Source organism: Biomphalaria glabrata, chromosome 3 (assembly GCF_947242115.1).
Source record: "Biomphalaria glabrata chromosome 3, xgBioGlab47.1, whole genome shotgun sequence".
In the NCBI taxonomy this organism is placed as follows: domain Eukaryota; kingdom Metazoa; phylum Mollusca; class Gastropoda; family Planorbidae; genus Biomphalaria; species Biomphalaria glabrata.
Genome location: NC_074713.1, coordinates 50,575,888 through 50,593,371, shown reverse-complemented (window position 1 = coordinate 50,593,371; position 17,484 = coordinate 50,575,888). Strand labels below are relative to the sequence as shown.

The following is a 17,484-nucleotide window of genomic DNA, read 5'->3' as shown; positions in this document are numbered from 1 at the left end:
AATATATAAAGACACTTCTGTTGGGGACTTTTGTTTTGTATGAGTATGGCGATTGATTAACAGAGAATGCAAGAAACTATATATAAAAACACTAAAAGAAATGCAAACAAATATTTTTTTGCTGGGAGCAGGAGATAACGAACATGGGGTGGACATTTTCTTTTCTTTAATCTCCTTGTGGAACTTGCGCAGCAACTGTTTAGTATTCCATTTCAGGGTGAATAGCAGTAGGGTTAAAACAGTATCTCATATAAGAGAGTACAGAGGTTTAGCCAATCAAATTGTCAGGAAAATGTGTATGTGACTTATAAATAACTAATTTTTAAGCAGTTTATGTATATACCACGTTAAACTTCGCGTGTCTTTCGCATAGCAAAGAAAGGTCAGTTACGCCCATGAGTGCACTGGCTACCTTGATAATAAATTGCGGACCACACTATAATAGGTAAAGTACACTAAAATGATTCAGTTTTGTGTTGCTCATCGCTATACTCGTGTGCAATTAGTCTCACTGTCGATGACACTGTAATTACTGTAACACTCCTAATTTTAAGTTACTTTAAGAGAACCATTAGCTGAGACACAAAATATATTGACATAAAGTGATTTTTTTTATTTTTTTTTTTAAAGAAAGGAGAATTGTTTCATATTATCTTCTTATCTTATAGATCTATATTACAGACGTTTCCTCAACAAAAAAAAAAAAAAGAAGATTAATTTCGTAAGACTAGCTAAGCCTACATCCAGTTATCGAATTATGGATTGAAATTAACAAAAGACTAATTTGTGACCAGGAGATGTCAAACAACGTTCTGTAACAAACACAATGATATTTTAATTAATAAAACAACCTACCACCCATACAATATTGTAAAAAGAAATCTGTTCACAATACTAGTCAGGCCAATGATACTAAGCACGCTTTGAATGTAGCAACCCAAGTACTAGTAGCCTGGCAGTAGTCTAGCAGCGTGTCTCTCTACATTGCACTCAATGTTTACAAACACTGTAAACACATCATCAGGTCTACGTCTGCAGAGGGAGGGCGCGTGACTTTAATGAAATGGGTGTGCAGATACGCGTAGCATAACAACGCGTCCAGAAAGGTTGGGGGGGGGGGGAGTATTTTACCAAGTCCAACAGACACCAAAAACTATCAAGGAACGCTCACACAAAAATTTATACACACACACACGGAGAAAAGCACACGTGTAGTTCTATTTCTTGACTAATGAAACCAGGCACTAATGTCCACTGAACCTTAAAGCGGCAAGCTAAACATACGAGTTGATGTACATCTTCTGTTCTCCCGCCTATGTAGCTGTCTAGACTACAGGTAAATAAAGACATTGTGACACAGTTTAATCCTTATGAAATAAATAACTCACTACTTGTTTAGTTTTACAGCCGCAAAAGGCAAAATGCATCCACTTTGTTGATAAAAAAAAAAGTTAAAATACAATTGCACTACCCTATATAGGCTTCAATAAAAATAAATAGCACACTGTGTGATGATTAATGAGGAGTGTAGTATTTCAAAGTGGATACGCAGACCCAGCTGCGACCTACATATTTTGCCATCTAGCGCAGACATTAATCTGCAAAAATAATCTGTTAAGAATATTCCTAAGCCATTGTAACGATGAACACATTGTAGGCCACTTGTAGGCATGGAGTAAAATAGATGCCTAGAAGTGAACAAATTAACACATGTGTGCCACTTGTAGGCATGAAGTAAATTGGATGTCTAGAAGTGAACAAATTAACACATGTGGGCCACTTGTAGGCATGGAGTAAAATAGATGCCTAGAAGTGAACAAATTAACACATGTGGGCCACTTGTAGGCATGAAGTAAATGGGATGTCTAGAAGTGAACAAATTAACACATGTGGGCCACTTGTAGGTATGAAGTAAATGGGATGCCTAGAAGTGAACAAATTAACACATTGTGGGCCACTTGTAGGCATGAAGTAAATGGGATGCCTAGAAGTGAACAAATTAACACATGTGGGCCACTTGTAGGCATGAAGTAAATGGGATGTCTAGAAGTGAACAAATTAACACATGTGGGCAACTTGGAATCATGATGGTTAAAAAAAAAAAGCAACGCCGAAATAAACTAAAAAAAGTGTGTGTGTAAATGTGTGTGTGTGTGTAAATGTGTGAGTATATGTGCTTGAGTCATGCCTTTGAGTGACATCGTTATAAAATGTAATTTAAGTGGTAAAACAACGAAATAATTTAAAAAAAAAAAAAGATATTTTCCCAGTTTTATGATGACGTTCTCAAAATTGTATCCCCCCTTGGATGTATTGAGTGCAGAATAAATTTGCCACACAAAACTCTGTATCTTTTGCAAAAGAAAGCCCCCCCCCCAAAAAAAAAAAAGTTTGAGCGATTCCAAACTGATTGACATGAAACCCTAGGATTCTTTACAGGTAGAAGCTTCGTATCAGCCCGATCAGCATCTGATATCAGAGAACCCATCTGGAGAGAACAAAAAACTGGAGAAAGTTTGTTCTAGCAAGGAAGAGCGCCACAGACAAAAGAATTCTTTATTCTTGTCAAATCTTTTAAGTATTAGAATTATGTTCGAAGTGGACCATTCTACGCTATACAAATTCTGCACATCTAAATTTTTACTATGAGAAAAAGAAATTGCATAATTTTGATACCAAACGACTAGATAAAATAGTGTGTGGACATGCAAAATTATGGGATACCAACAACAACGTTAATCAATCAGCATCATGTTCAGCTAATACACATTTAGTTTCGAATTTAAATATTTCAATTTTCTCTAATAAAGAGTTGTGAAAAAACAAAATAAACTTAAAGCTATTTTAAAACTTTGTGTGTAAAAAAAAATCTGGAGTAAGAGAAATTACATTTATGGGGGAATTATGGGAGCGGGCCAAAAAACTTCTGGATTTCTCCAATGTACTTAAGTATATGTACCTGCAGATGCATGGGATGGAGATTGCGCAAAGATAGAAACACCGAATAATCAGTTTAATTATAATAAGATTATTGTGATCATTCATACTTTAAAACCTCATGGTTTTTATTTTGCTTCCCTTCTGGTTTCTTTGAGATATGGATGTATGCTATAAGTATCTTTGAGATATGGAGATATACTATATGTAGCTTAGCGAAATGGAGGTATCTTATATGTTGCTTTGAGATATGGATGTATACTATAAGTATATTTGAGATATGGAGCTATACTATATGTAGCTTAGCGAAATGGAGGTATATTATATGTAGCTTTGAGATATGGATGTATACTATAAGTATATTTGAGATATGGAGCTATACTATATGTAGCTAAGAGATATGGAGGTATATTATATGTAGCTTTGAGATATGGATGTATACTATAAGTATCTTTGAGATATGGAGCTATACTATATATAGCTTAGCGAAATGGAGGTATATTATATGTTGCTTTGAGATATGGATGTATACTATAAGTATCTTTGAGATATGGAGCTATACTATATATAGCTTAGGGAAATGGAGGTATATTATATGTTGCTTTGAGATATGGATGTATACTATAAGTATATTTGAGATATGGAGCTATACTATATGTAGCTTAGCGAAATGGAGGTATATTATATGTAGCTTTGAGATATGGATGTATACTATAAGTATATTTGAGATATGGAGCTATACTATATGTAGCTTTGAGATATGGAGGTATATTATATGTAGCTTTGAGATATGGATGTATACTATAAGTATATTTGAGATATGGAGCTATACTATATGTAGCTTAGCGAAATGGGGGTATATTATATGTAGCTTTGAGATATGGATGTATACTATAAGTATATTTGAGATATGGAGCTATACTATATGTAGCTATGAGATATGGAGGTATATTATATGTAGCTTTGAGATATGGATGTATACTATAAGTATCTTTGAGATATGGAGCTATACTATATATAGCTTAGCGAAGTGGAGGTATATTATATGTAGCTTTGAGATATGGAGCTATACTATATATAGCTTAGCGAAGTGGAGGTATATTATATGTAGCTTTGAGATATGGATGTATACTATAAGTATCTTTGAGATATAATAATAATAATAATACTAATCTTTATTATCCGTAAGGAAATTTGTATTACAATTTGTGCATTACACCAAACAAAAAACATTATAACTATAAGAAACCAAAATCTACATTCACACCAGACTCACTCATAATTTACATGTGACAAAGTTTATACCAGATTGTTCTTATTTAATGATTTGATTGCCAGGGGAACAAAAGAGTGTTTGTGTCTGTTTGTCTTTGCTATCGGTGTCTTGTATCTCTTTTGTGATGGTAAAATCACAAAATCCTGACACAAAGGGTGATTCTTTATTTCGAGGATCTTGTTAGCTTTTTTATAGATGTTTTTCTCAAACAACTGCCCAAATGGGGTTTGTTTTTTGCCAATGATTTTGCCAGCAGCATTTAGGATTCTATGAAGTTTATTTTTATTTTTAATGCTCAGATTGCCATACCAGGCAGTGATATTGAAACTTAAAATATTGCAGATGTGAGCGTGATAAAACATAGCCAAGGCCTTTTCGCTAACATTAAACGAGGACAGTTTTCTTAGTAATCGTAATCTTTGCTGCCCTTTTTTGCTCATGTAATCAGTATTTGCAGTAAAATTTAGTTTATTGTCTAGGATAGTACCAAGGTATTTAAAGGTTTGCACAATTTCAATAGTCTCTCCAGCTACAGAAACAATATCATTATCCTTCTTGTCCCTACGAAAATCGATTATCATTTCTTTGTTTTTTTTTACATTTAATAATAAAAAATTATCTTTACAATATGGAGCTATACTATATATAGCTTAGCGAAATGGAGGTATATTATATGTAGCTTTGCGATATGGATGTATACTATAAGTATCTTTGAGATATGGAGCTATACTATATATAGCTTAGCGAAATGGAGGTTTATTATATGTAGCTTTGAGATATGGAGGTATATTATATGTAGCTTTGAGATATGGAGGTATATTATATGTAGCTTTGAGATATGGATGTATAGGCCTAGTATATGTAGCTTTGAGATGTGGAGGTATACTATATGTAGCTTAGCGAGATGGAGGTATATTATATTGTTACGATCTTTTCAATCAGGCCTTCTGCAAACACTGCTAAACACAACACAGCACATCTAACACAAGAACTTGACAACAAGAGCTTCAATAAACAAGGTGGCGGTTTATTTACAATTACATCAACAACAGCCAATAAACACAATTGGCTACACTGACTTCAAATGCTTTGCCACACAACAGAACTGCCTAACTAATCACTACAAGTCTCTCGAGCTCGTACAGCTACATTTTCGAGGACTCACTTTGTAGCACTCAGTCCTTACTGCTTTTCTGTCCTGGACTTAACTGTCCTTTTTAACACACTGTCTCTCGACAGTGAAGGTTTTCGGTCACATGACCATAATACTGGTCATATTGGGTTGTACTAGTAGTAATGTTCCTTGTTCAACAGCCGTTGAACTGTGTGATTGGCCTAAGTCGTGTGTATCAGTAGGCCGCACATACATTAACCCTTTCGGTCCGCCACTGGAGTTACTACAATATGTAGCTTTGAGATATGGAGGTATATTATATGTAACTTTGACATATGGAGGTATACTATACATAGCTTAGTGAGATGGAGGTATATTATATGTAGCTTTGAGATATGGAGGTATACTATATGTAGCTTTGAGATATGGAGGTATATTATATGTAGCTTTGACATATGGAGGTATACTATATATAGCTTAGCGAGATGGAGGTATATTATATGTAGCTTTGAGATATGGAGGTATACTATATGTAGCTTTGAGATATGGAGGTATACTATATGTACCTTTGAGATATGGAGGTATACTATATGTAGCTATGAGATATGGAGGTATACTATATGTAGCTATGAGATATGGAGGTATACTATATGTAGCTTTGAGATATCGAGGTATACTATATGTAGCTATGAGATATGGAGGTATACTATATGTAGCTATGAGATATCGAGGTATACTATATGTAGCTATGAGATATCGAGGTATACTATATGTAGCTATGAGATATGGAGGTATACTATATGTAGCTTTGAGATATGGAGGTATACTATATGTAGCTTTGAGATATGGAGGTATACTATATGTAGCTTTGAGATATGGAGGTATACTATAAGTAGCTTTGAGATATCGAGGTATACTATATGTAGCTTTGAGATATCGAGGTATACTATATGTAGCTTTGAGATATGGAGGTATACTATATGTAGCTTTGAGATATGGAGGTATACTATATGTAGCTTTGAGATATGGAGGTATACTATATGTAGCTTTGAGATATGGAGCTATACTATATGTAGCTTTGAGATATCGAGGTATACTATATGTAGCTTTGAGATATGGAGGTATACTATATGTAGCTTTGAGATATCGAGGTATACTATATGTAGCTTTGAGATATGGAGGTATACTATACGTTGCTTTATGTTAGCTAATATAATAACATTTAGAGGCCTACTAACACTTGATGGTAATTGCGAGATAAAAAGTGTAGGTGCGATGTTCCGCATCACTAAGTTGGTCACGGTCACAAATTGCACGAACAAACTGTGACGTAAAGTCTAGTTTAACAAAAACAAAAAGTTTTTTTTTTGTTTTTTTTTTGTGTGTTTCTACATCTTTCAGTGCATGCGAGCCATAAGGTCACCATACAGATGTATGCTCTGATTGTTCTTCACTATTATTTGTAATCAATAAAACAAAAAATTCTACGAGTCCAACTATAAAGTAGAAAACTGGCCAGGGCATCAAACAAGAAATACGATAAGTGGGAAACTGGGTCAGACAATAAATACAATAAGACTGTACCAGTGGTGGAGTGGTTCCTTCGTTTTTAAGTTATAGACATCTAAGTAGGTTAGACGTCACGACAACATCAATCTTGATCTAGATCTTTTGAGATATTAGGAAAAAGGCATTGCCCCCCACCCACCCCCACACACACGCCTACTATTTATGCGCCAAAGTCGCTGATTTTGCTGTTTTTCTCTTTCTTAAATGCATTATGTGTTCATTTTTCTAGAACTTGCACAATTGTTACTTTATGCTGCAGGACTGGATGTATTGAAGTAGAAGTCTTGGACATTATCATTTGAGGAGGCTCGTAACCCTTTGAAGAAGACTATTATATTTAAAAAAAAAAGAAATAATTCTTAGAATATATTAAAGCTTAGTATTTTCAATTTCAAGAGATAGCTTTAAAAGTCTTTGTAATAGTGTAAAATGTAACATGTTAAAACATATCAGTTCTTCACTAAGGCATTACCAATATCGCACGGTGTCTGTTGTATAAATTTGTTAGCGACTTGTGTAGCGTCACTCCTCAGTTGCACTCCTTTACCTACGATCCCTGGGGTGAAATGGTGCGACGAGGTTCGAGAGTATTGCTGAATGTGATGACGCAATTGGAGGATGACCTCAGAGAGGGTGAAAGCACTGAAGGCCTATACCAAAATGCTGATGTTTATAATTATTCAGGAACACATTTCTTCATACTAAATAAGCTTTTCTAAAAAAAAAAAAATTATTCTGCAAACATGCAATCTATAGGACTTTAATATTACCAACCATCACAGTGTCCATATGTAAACACTACATACACAATATTATCCCTTAAGACGCGTGTGGTAGTTTAGCCTCTACACACTAGGGATGTTATTCCATTTTGTATGCTCTCTTGTTAAAATACTCAGCACTCTAAGGGTTAAGGCTACGATCAATTTATTTATATACTGGATGCAAGGAACGATAAAACCAACATTAAATTCGAAGTAATCTTCCATTAATAACTGTAATGTTGTGTACGTATTTTTATTAAATGCAGAGGCGGCCCCAACGTGGGACGACGAGTGGGGCAACCCTAGGGGAGGTCCCCCCCCCCACACGATTTAGAAAATCTTTAGCCACCGTCACTCCGTCAGCCCATCGTACAAAATATTCGTGGCCCTGATTTGACACTTGCCCAAGACCCCGCGCACTCTGTTACAGGTTATGGAGGCCCATTGTCCCTGATGGTGGAAGCCGGGTGGGGGGTGAGGGGGGGGGGGGGGGAATGTCCCGTTGTTTATAGAATCTGCACAGTTGAGCATGGAGACACAGCTAAAAAGAAACATTAAACATTTTCACAAAACAATGTCCAGTTTACAGAGTCTAAATCTAGTGATACATCGGACGACAACACTAGACCTACTGCTGGACATCCACCAGGAAACGAGAGACTAAAAGTAGGCCTACTCATCCTACTCTATGTCAACATAAAAAAAAACCTCCCTGTCTGATGTATGTAGAGTGTAGACTATATATCGCCCAGAAGGTGTCTGAAGGTCTGATATTTGTAATCTATACATCAACCAGATGTTGCGTTTTGTACATGTACCGTTAATACACCGAAGATTAGTTGCTGGCTTGAGGATGGCAGGGACAAATTTTAAAAAATAAGGCTATACATATTTTTTGTATGCCGCCACCACCGTTCACAAATTTACGACTGTTTATGTCCATCTCCTTTACCATGCATAGGTCTACATTATTCATACCCATTCATACTTGTTGTAAATCACTTGTACAAATCCTTTACCATGCAGAGGTCTACATTATTCATACCCATTCATACTTGTTGTAAATCACTTGTACAAATCCTTTACCATGCATAGGTCTACATTATTCATACCCATTCATACTTGTTGTAAATCACTTGTACAAATCCTTTACCATGCAGAGGTCTACATTATTCATATCCATCCGTACTTGTTGTAAATCACTTGTACAAATCCTTTACCATGCAGAGGTCTACATTATTCATATCCATCCGTACTTGTTGTAAATCACTTTTACAAATCCTTTACCATGCAGAGGTCTACATTATTCATACCCATTGTAAATCGCTTTTACAAATCCTTTACCATGCAGAGGTCTACATTATTCATACCTGCTGTAAATTACTTTTACAAATCCTTGAACATGCATAGGTCTACATTATTCATACCCATTCGTACTTGTTGTAAATCACTTTTACAAACAAATACGTTTTTATGTTGCTCATTTTTATGCACATTGCACTACAGTATGCAGTTGTAAAGAAGATTAGTCTACTGTTCATCTTAAAATCAACATGATGGCGATAATCCATTTCGATTCCCGATCTCCCCCCAGAAAGTCCATGAAAAGTATTGACAGATAAAGACACGATGTCCACGCCCTTTTATCCTTCCCTAATCATCCAACACACACACACGTAGGCCTATATCTTTAAAGACATGCACACGATTTACTTTGCCCCGAAGGTGGAGGAGAGAAGGAGGGAACAAGGAAAGAAAACAGCAGAACGGAAGGGAAAAAAAACGAGCAAGGAGTGCGGTGGTCTGTATGTTTGTAGTAATTTGAGTTATTTGACACGTGCTAAGTAACATCAGGTCGTTTTGACACCTCCCTCCCCTCTCCCCCCCCCCCCCCTTACAACACACGGACATCACTGAAAGGACGAAAACAAACCTAATTACGTTAATTTTATATATAGGTCTTGACTCTAGACTCTAGATAACATGAATTTATTAGATCTAGAGATCTATAATGGAGTCTGTGTTACATACAGTTAAAGCGTCCCCAAAGAAGAACGTCAAGAGATCCCAGTCCAAAGATATATACATTCTAAATCTACACACAATGTTATAAGCCCATCATTTCCATGTTCACATTTAATTAATTTAGAATATCTGATCTAGATTTAGATATAGAGATCTAATCATCTAGAGATCTATAATGTGTTACATAAAGTTAAAGCGTCCCCAAAGAGAACGTCAAGAGAGTCCAGTCCACTCTACATTGTCATAGATTCTAGATATAGATTCTAAAACTACAATGTTATTATAGACCCATCATTTCCGTAATCACATTTAATTAAGTTATATATCTTATCTATCATCTAGATTGGATATCTAGATCTATTTTGGCAGCATCAAATCAGTAATAAATTACTGTGTTACATCGACCATTCGTTTAAATAAAAAACGAATATACTTCTCAGACAGTAGATATAAATTAATTATAGGAAGAGAACATAACATAATGCATCATAGAATTATGGATTGCCGGCATAGAAATGAATGCTGGACTCTACAGGCGACTAATAACACCAGTGGCTAGCCACAGTGATGTAGGCTGAGTAGAAGAACTGCGCACGAGAGATCGATAAAATCAATACTCTGTTCTAGCTAAAATTTTCCTAGCAGAAACATCCGTCCCGAGATTTAGACAGATGATCATAAAAGAAATAAAGCAAATGACTCATTAGATTCAAACTATTTTTCACAATTAATAAGTAAAAACACAAAACTCTTACCTGAAATAAATTAATTTAACATATCCAAAATTAGAAAATGACAAATTCACATCGCCGGCGCATCTGAACTTCCAACATTTGTTAATGAATTGCATCACAGCCTGAGTTCTACTGTTGGAAAGCCGCATCCACGCGTCTGCTGCGACTCGTCGATACGCTTCGGTTCCAAACACCATTGACACTTACGCGAAGTGTAGAAAGAGCGAGAATTTTAGCCAACCAGAAGTCGAGTTGAAATTATGTCCTGCACTACAATGCTTGGCAAAATGGAAGAATGTGTAGTAAACAATGTTGTGTTTTTGCATCGAATAAAGTATAGTTTATAATTTTTAGATTTAGATCTAATATATTTCAAAATTATTCACTTCGAAATAGACCTAGACTACTAGTATAGAAAATGGTAAAACAGACTATACAAATATTTGCTCGAATCAAGCCGACAAAATCTTCTAAAACTGGGGTGAGTGTTGTTGGCAAGGACGCCATGCAAGAAAATGTTATTAAATATATCTATAATCTAGATCTAATTAATTTGTTCGTAAATAAAGAGAAACCATTTTATTTGTCATATCTCTACTAATTATTCTTAGGGGTATGAAATTGATGAGGATGAAGAAGGTCACTCAAGATTGCAAGTTGTGGTCCCTAAAGAACTAGCATCTGGTTTTGTAAACAATAAGAAAGAGAATTACAAATTCAGGTATACAAAATTTATATTAGTCAGATCTATATCTAGATTTAATTTCTAGAATCATTTTATAAATGCAGATAATTTAAGACATGAGAAGAAAAAAATACAGGCCTGCTCACAGATAGTCTATTACAATATTACAAACATCTTAAAAATAAATTATTTTAGATATAATTAACTTATTTAATTAGCCATACATGTTATTTATTTAGAATATTTTTATATCAGTCAATTGTAATTAATATCTGATGAAAATCTTTTGCATTACATGAAAATCTCTTTGTGGTTTATTTCAGAATATTTGTGCTTTTGAAAGTACTTTTGCAACTTGTATAATCAAAGGAAAGGATTTTTTCCTAATTGTAAATGAGACTAATTATTAGCTAAACTCTCGTTCTGGAGAGCTCCCATCAAACCGCTCATTTAGTCACATTCATTTCAGGAATCCATCTCTTTCAGCTTCTCTAAGTCCCTCACTTAAGTGATACCAAAAGCTGATGAGTACTTAGGAAGAGCCCCCTCAAGAGATGTGAAACATGCGATAAACAGCATGGCATATATATTTTAGAACTAGGTGTTATTTTTTTTTCTTCCTCACCATGTGCATGTCGCCCATAGAAGGCTATGTGATTGCTTTTCTCTTTAGTGTATCTATTTTCTCTTTATGGAAGTTTCTACCAAGACATGATGCTGACAAATAGGAATCCCTGATTTGAAATCTACCTCATTTGTTGTGGCCTCTACTAGAATCACGCTCAATATCTATATGTGGTCATAATTTCTATTTGACTGACTTTCCTAAATTCTCAAAGCCAGGCCTGGCAGGTTAGACTAATTATTTCTGCATTTGTGTACTTTTGAAATGTACTTTGGCAGCTTTTTGTTTAATCAAAGGAAAGGATTTTTTTCCCAGTTGTAAATGAGTACATTCATTCCTAAATACAGCACTGACATCTGGCCTTTCTGGCTGTATTGACAAACATAAATCTCTTCCCAAATCTCAACTTTTATTGCCAATTTGTAATTATTTAATTTTAATGTTCTTTTAATTGTACCTACAGATTCTCTAAAGTGTTTGACCAGAAATCCACTCAAGATGAAATTTTTAATTTGGTGGCCAAGCCTGTGATTGACAAGTATGCATTTTATCATTAATATTTTTTTTTGGTCAAAGCCTGCTTTCATTTTATAAAGGTTATTTTATTTTTTTTAAGAACATTTAAAAATTATGATAAAAAAAAAAGAACTTGCTGACTGAAACAAAGAATATGTGCAAATATTAAAGTTGTCAATTTTAATTGCTTTGACTTGTTCACCATAGCAATTTTAACAAACCATTCTTTTTTTCCCAGTGTTGTTCAAGGTTACAATGGAACAATATTTGCATATGGTCAGGTAAGGATTTTAACTGCTGTGGTGATATTTTAATTTTTTGCTGTAGAAGCTGTAATACATTTTGTAGCTCAAAAAATTTTTTTTTTTTTTTTCTTTTACTTCGCGTTGCTGTCTTCTCTGTTATCTGCCTTTACATCCTCTGTCAGTCTTTCAATTCTTGTCAAGGGGACATTGTTTACTTGTATTAATATGCTGTTAAACAAACAAAAATGGGCAATCTTCAACCCATGAAATATCATATCGCTTATACTCTTTTTTTTTCCAGTTTTATAAAAGCTCTTTGTTGTTATAGTGCAGCGGTTCTCAACCTTTTATGCTCGGCGACCCCTTTTACAATCTCCCACTCTGCCGCGACACACGCCCACCGCACACACACACACACCTATAGAAGAGTAGACAAAAACAATCCATTTTTTTTTTCGATGGCCTTTGGCGACCCCTGGCTAATTGTCAATCGACCGCGGCCCACAGGTTGAGAACCCCTGTTATAATGTAACATTGGTTTGATTGTATTTCTTTCAGACAGGAAGTGGCAAAACTTTCACTATCACTGGTGGAGCTGAGAAATATATAGACAGGGGCATTATCCCTCGATCACTTTCATATCTGTTTGATATTATTGAAAAGGTAAACTATTTAAATCAAGTAAACAGAGTCATTCTTTTATAAACTGATAATTGTAATATTCAGAAATACCTAGAACTATTGTTCATTGCCCAAGTTTAATATTAAGTATATATATGTCGACTTAAATATAACAGTGTAAACTGCTCACCTATTAATATTATATTATGTTATTATTGTATTGTTGTTTTGTTATGTCAAATGTACCATCACTTGGAATAGTAAAGCTGATTACTTTTTGTTTATTATGTTGTATCGATGTTCACTCTGTTATTATTTCACATTCACCTAGCATCCCGAAAAAATTTTCACATTTCACATTTCTTACCTTGAAATTTATAATGACAATGGCTACGACTTACTTGATCCTAAACACGAAGCCACTAAATTGGAAGACTTGCCGTAAGTTGTTATTTTAGTGATGTATTTTATGTTTAGTGCTATGTCGTCTTTTTAATACCATCATTCCTATTTATCTATGTGACATTTAATGTTAGTTTGTTTCTGTTAGGGATAGATAAAAGTAGAAATAGCTTGAAATTTGTGTTGAGGGTGTTCTGCAGGGAGTTGTACATTTCTGACCTTTGACTTTAAAACTGTCATTGATCAGGATCATTCATAATTTTTAATCACAGTTAACATTTTCCACATGTCCTAAATTATGCATGTTATTTTATAAAGTCATAAACGTTAGTGATTAGGCAATCATCACTTGACAAACTGTTCCTCTTAACAGCTATTATCCTATATAATGCTGATATTTCATAGTCTTTGGAATTGTCTTATTTTATTTTTTTGTTACATATTGTTCCCTTATTACTACTGGTGTTGTAATCAGTTTGCTAGTGATTTTATAATCGGAAAACTAAGGTAATACCATGAGACTCATTTCACATGTAAAATCTGGAAGTTTGCTGGCCTAATAATTTATTAGTTTCTTTTCTGTGTCAATAAAAAAATACCAAGAAATGTTTCTTTATAATTTTCAGTAATGTAGAGCACCTAACTGCCCACCCCCACCCCCATCTCTCTTTCTTTTTTTTTTTGCAAAAGGACTTGTAGATAAAAGTAGCTACGCCACTGATGATATGATAACTATTTCATTTGCATTGTATTAGTTTCTATCAAAAGCATATATTCAAGTGTATTGTGATAAATTGAATTGGAGGTATCAAAGGCTGTAAAGTATGTGAACATTCACAACCAAAGATATTATTAAAGTTTCTGTTCAATGTTATACCACCACACAAAGCTTGCTTTTTTTTTGTCTATACAGTAAAGTTTCTCTCATGGAAGATGCGGACCAAAACATTCACCTCAAAAATTTGACAGTACATCAGGCAGGTTCAGAGGAAGATGCTCTCAACTTGCTTTTCATTGGAGACACAAACAGAATGATTGCAGAGGTTTGCAGCATTGTTTTTTTCTCATCTTCCTGTTTTTAATAGAACACAATTCTTGTTAAAGTAGGCTATTCTTAGTAGCTTATTCCGTATTTGTTATCCATCATCACTCAATCAATTTCCATTCCAAATGTTAAATTAATTACATTTGCTGAACATTTTTCTGTATTTCTTATTATTTTAAAAATAAGTTTAATATGAATGTAATGATGGTCATAGCAATGAAACTGACTTCTAGGAAAGAGAATACTTAATTATAGAATATATTAAAGCAATTTGCTTTAAAAAAAAAATTCAGTCTTAAAAAATAAAAGAGCAATATGGTATAATTAATGGGTATAAGGTTCCACCATAAAATATAGAGAAAACTTTTAAAAAGCAGATCTAGATTATACCAGCAATCAGGATTATTGCAGTAAACTAAATGTGATAAATATCTTTCAGGAAATGAACTTTTTTTTGTGTGCGAAACAAAGATTGTTTCCTTAGAACTGAAAGTTGTTGTTTTTTTACTTAGACTCCAATGAACCAAGCTTCCTCCAGGTCTCACTGTATATTTACTGTCCATCTAACATCAAAAGAGGAAGGGTCTGCAACAATCTGTCGGTCAAAGCTTCATTTGGTTGACCTGGCGGGGTAAATGCATTTTGTAATTTTTTTTATTTTTCTAGTGTAACATCTTTGTTTCTATACTCATTGATCTAAATCTATCCTGTTAAAACTAGATCTTCTTGCTGATCTAGATTAAAGAAAGTTTTTCTTGTCATTACTTGTAAAAAAATAAATGGAAAGATTTAATTTTTTTTTTATTAATGTTTTATGTGAACATAAATCTATCTTAATGCAGAAAATGCTATAAACATTTGACTGATATATATTTACTTACTTAGTTCTGAGAGAGTTTCAAAAACTGGAGTGAATGGAACTCTGCTGACTGAAGCCAAATACATTAATCTATCACTTCATTATCTAGAACAGGTAAATATTCAAATTGCAGGAAAAAATTGAAATTCATATGATAAAACTTTAAAAATTTGTTTAATTACATTTTATTTTTCTTTAAAAAGCAAAATAACCTATGAAATGAATAGTCTACTGAAATGATTGATTTTTTTTTAGTAGCTGCTAGATTTTGTTTTATTTCTATCTCACTTCAGGTTATTATAGCATTGTCAGAAAAGAACCGCCAGCATGTGCCATATCGGAATTCTATGATGACTTCAGTTCTGCGAGACAGTCTGGGAGGAAACTGTATGACTACAATGATTGCAACTTGTTCTCTGGAACATAGTAACATAGATGTATGTAATTTATGTATTAGCAGTATCAATACGCCACCTAAACATTGATTGTTTACTTAACTGATATCTTAACCTTTCATCTCCAGTTTAGTTGAAAAAATTTCATGATCTAAAATACCTACATGGTGACAGAAATAAACAAATACAAGATATGTGACTCACATAATTTGTCTCATTGATGATAAATATTAGCAGTTCAGTTGTGTATGTAACCCATATCTTAAAACTTGTCCCAGACTGATTATTCAAGTTGTGCTGGCTAAACAGTACAATTATTTAAAAACTCAATTCCAGCATTGAAACTTCACATTATTTGATTTCTTTTGAGACAGGAATCTATCTCAACCTGTAGATTTGCTCAGCGTGTTGCTATGATAAAAAATGATGTCACACTGAATGAGGAACTAGACCCAAGGTTGTTGATAGCCAAGTTAAAACGAGAAAATGCAGAGCTGCGAGATCAACTTGCTTTAGCAACCGGTGAACAAATCTCTGAAGAGCTAACACTTGAAGATATTGAAAGGTGCAATTTATTTTTAACAAGTTTTTACAAAATCCTTTTTATATAATAGGTCTTTTTTTTAGTTTACATTTGATCTATTTAATGTTGGAAATTTATATTAGATCATTTAATGCCATTAGTATTTATAAATGCAATAAAAAGGAAATATAAGCTTATGGTTAAAAAAAAATAGCCTAAGTAATTTTGATACAAATTTGAATGATTATTTAAGATTGTTGTGAATTAGTTTTTGTATTTCCTTAAAATGCTGCTCAAGTACATGATACACTCAAAACTAATCCAAAGATAAATATTTGTTTCCCTGTTATGACATCATGTGCTTATTGAATGCAGATGTGAGGTTGCTGTGAAAAGTTTTGTGCAGGATCCTGATCCAGAATGTGGTTTATCTATTGGACATGATTTAAGAAAAATACAAAAATGTTTTAAAATCTTGAAGGTAGGAATTGATTATAACTAGATCTGTAGTTAATATTATTACATTTGATTAAATATTTTGGGGATTAAGTTAGGCCTTGACATTGGCATGTATCATTTGTTTTTGAGCTATATGAGAACATATCTGTACTTAGCTGAAAGTAAATCCTTTGTTTTTGTTCATTTCATTCATTCCAGAGATACATCAATGAAAAAGTGAGCTCCATGTCCAACTCTCAAATATCTTCAATTCAGCCTCTTAGAGAAGAATCTATTCCAGACATAAGTCCTTACAGAGATGCAGAAACAGCAAAACTCAAGTCACTCATTGAGCAAAGAGATCATGAGATTAGTATCCTTTGTCTTGGGAAAAATCTAAGGTTATTTTTAGGCACTGCTTGTTTTTTGTGCTATCTTGCTGTGAGCAAAATATATTTGGTCTAACAGTGTTTCTTTTAAATGTATATTTTGCTACATATTTGTATATTGTTGGTACTTTTATCAACTTAATTTACACATTCACATTTGTACTGACTTTGGCTTTCTAACTGTCTGTTTAAATTGTCTATGTATTAATTTATTTTGTTTATAAAATACTGTTAGTTTTCATATAGTGTTGCTAACTATAAATAATTTGTATTGATCACAACAATATAATACTTTTTAATTCAATAATTTGTAATTATCAAG

The 17,484-nt window shown here is 33.7% G+C and overlaps 2 protein-coding genes across 3 annotated transcripts in view; one reads left to right on the top strand and one right to left on the bottom strand.

The window, feature by feature from the left end:
• LOC106055442 (disheveled-associated activator of morphogenesis 1-like) overlaps positions 1-10,597 on the bottom strand; it is a 74,258-nt gene extending 63,661 nt beyond the window's left edge. The window contains exon 1 of the mRNA XM_056022524.1: positions 10,441-10,597. The gene's annotated coding sequence lies outside the window, so the exon portion shown is untranslated. The remainder of the gene's footprint in view (positions 1-10,440) is intronic.
• An 83-nt stretch (positions 10,598-10,680) lies between these two features.
• The window catches only part of LOC106064863 (kinesin-like protein KIF6), a 17,142-nt gene continuing 10,338 nt past the window's right edge, over positions 10,681-17,484 (top strand). For both annotated transcript variants that reach the window (XM_056022510.1, XM_056022509.1), the window contains exons 1-13: positions 10,681-10,900; positions 11,031-11,140; positions 12,193-12,267; positions 12,484-12,526; positions 13,049-13,153; positions 13,443-13,552; positions 14,427-14,556; positions 15,071-15,189; positions 15,444-15,531; positions 15,711-15,854; positions 16,187-16,377; positions 16,711-16,816; positions 16,993-17,146. In XM_056022510.1, the coding sequence (XP_055878485.1) occupies positions 10,838-10,900; positions 11,031-11,140; positions 12,193-12,267; positions 12,484-12,526; positions 13,049-13,153; positions 13,443-13,552; positions 14,427-14,556; positions 15,071-15,189; positions 15,444-15,531; positions 15,711-15,854; positions 16,187-16,377; positions 16,711-16,816; positions 16,993-17,146 (1,438 nt within the window). In that variant the 5' untranslated portion in view covers positions 10,681-10,837. The remainder of the gene's footprint in view (positions 10,901-11,030; positions 11,141-12,192; positions 12,268-12,483; positions 12,527-13,048; positions 13,154-13,442; positions 13,553-14,426; positions 14,557-15,070; positions 15,190-15,443; positions 15,532-15,710; positions 15,855-16,186; positions 16,378-16,710; positions 16,817-16,992; positions 17,147-17,484) is intronic.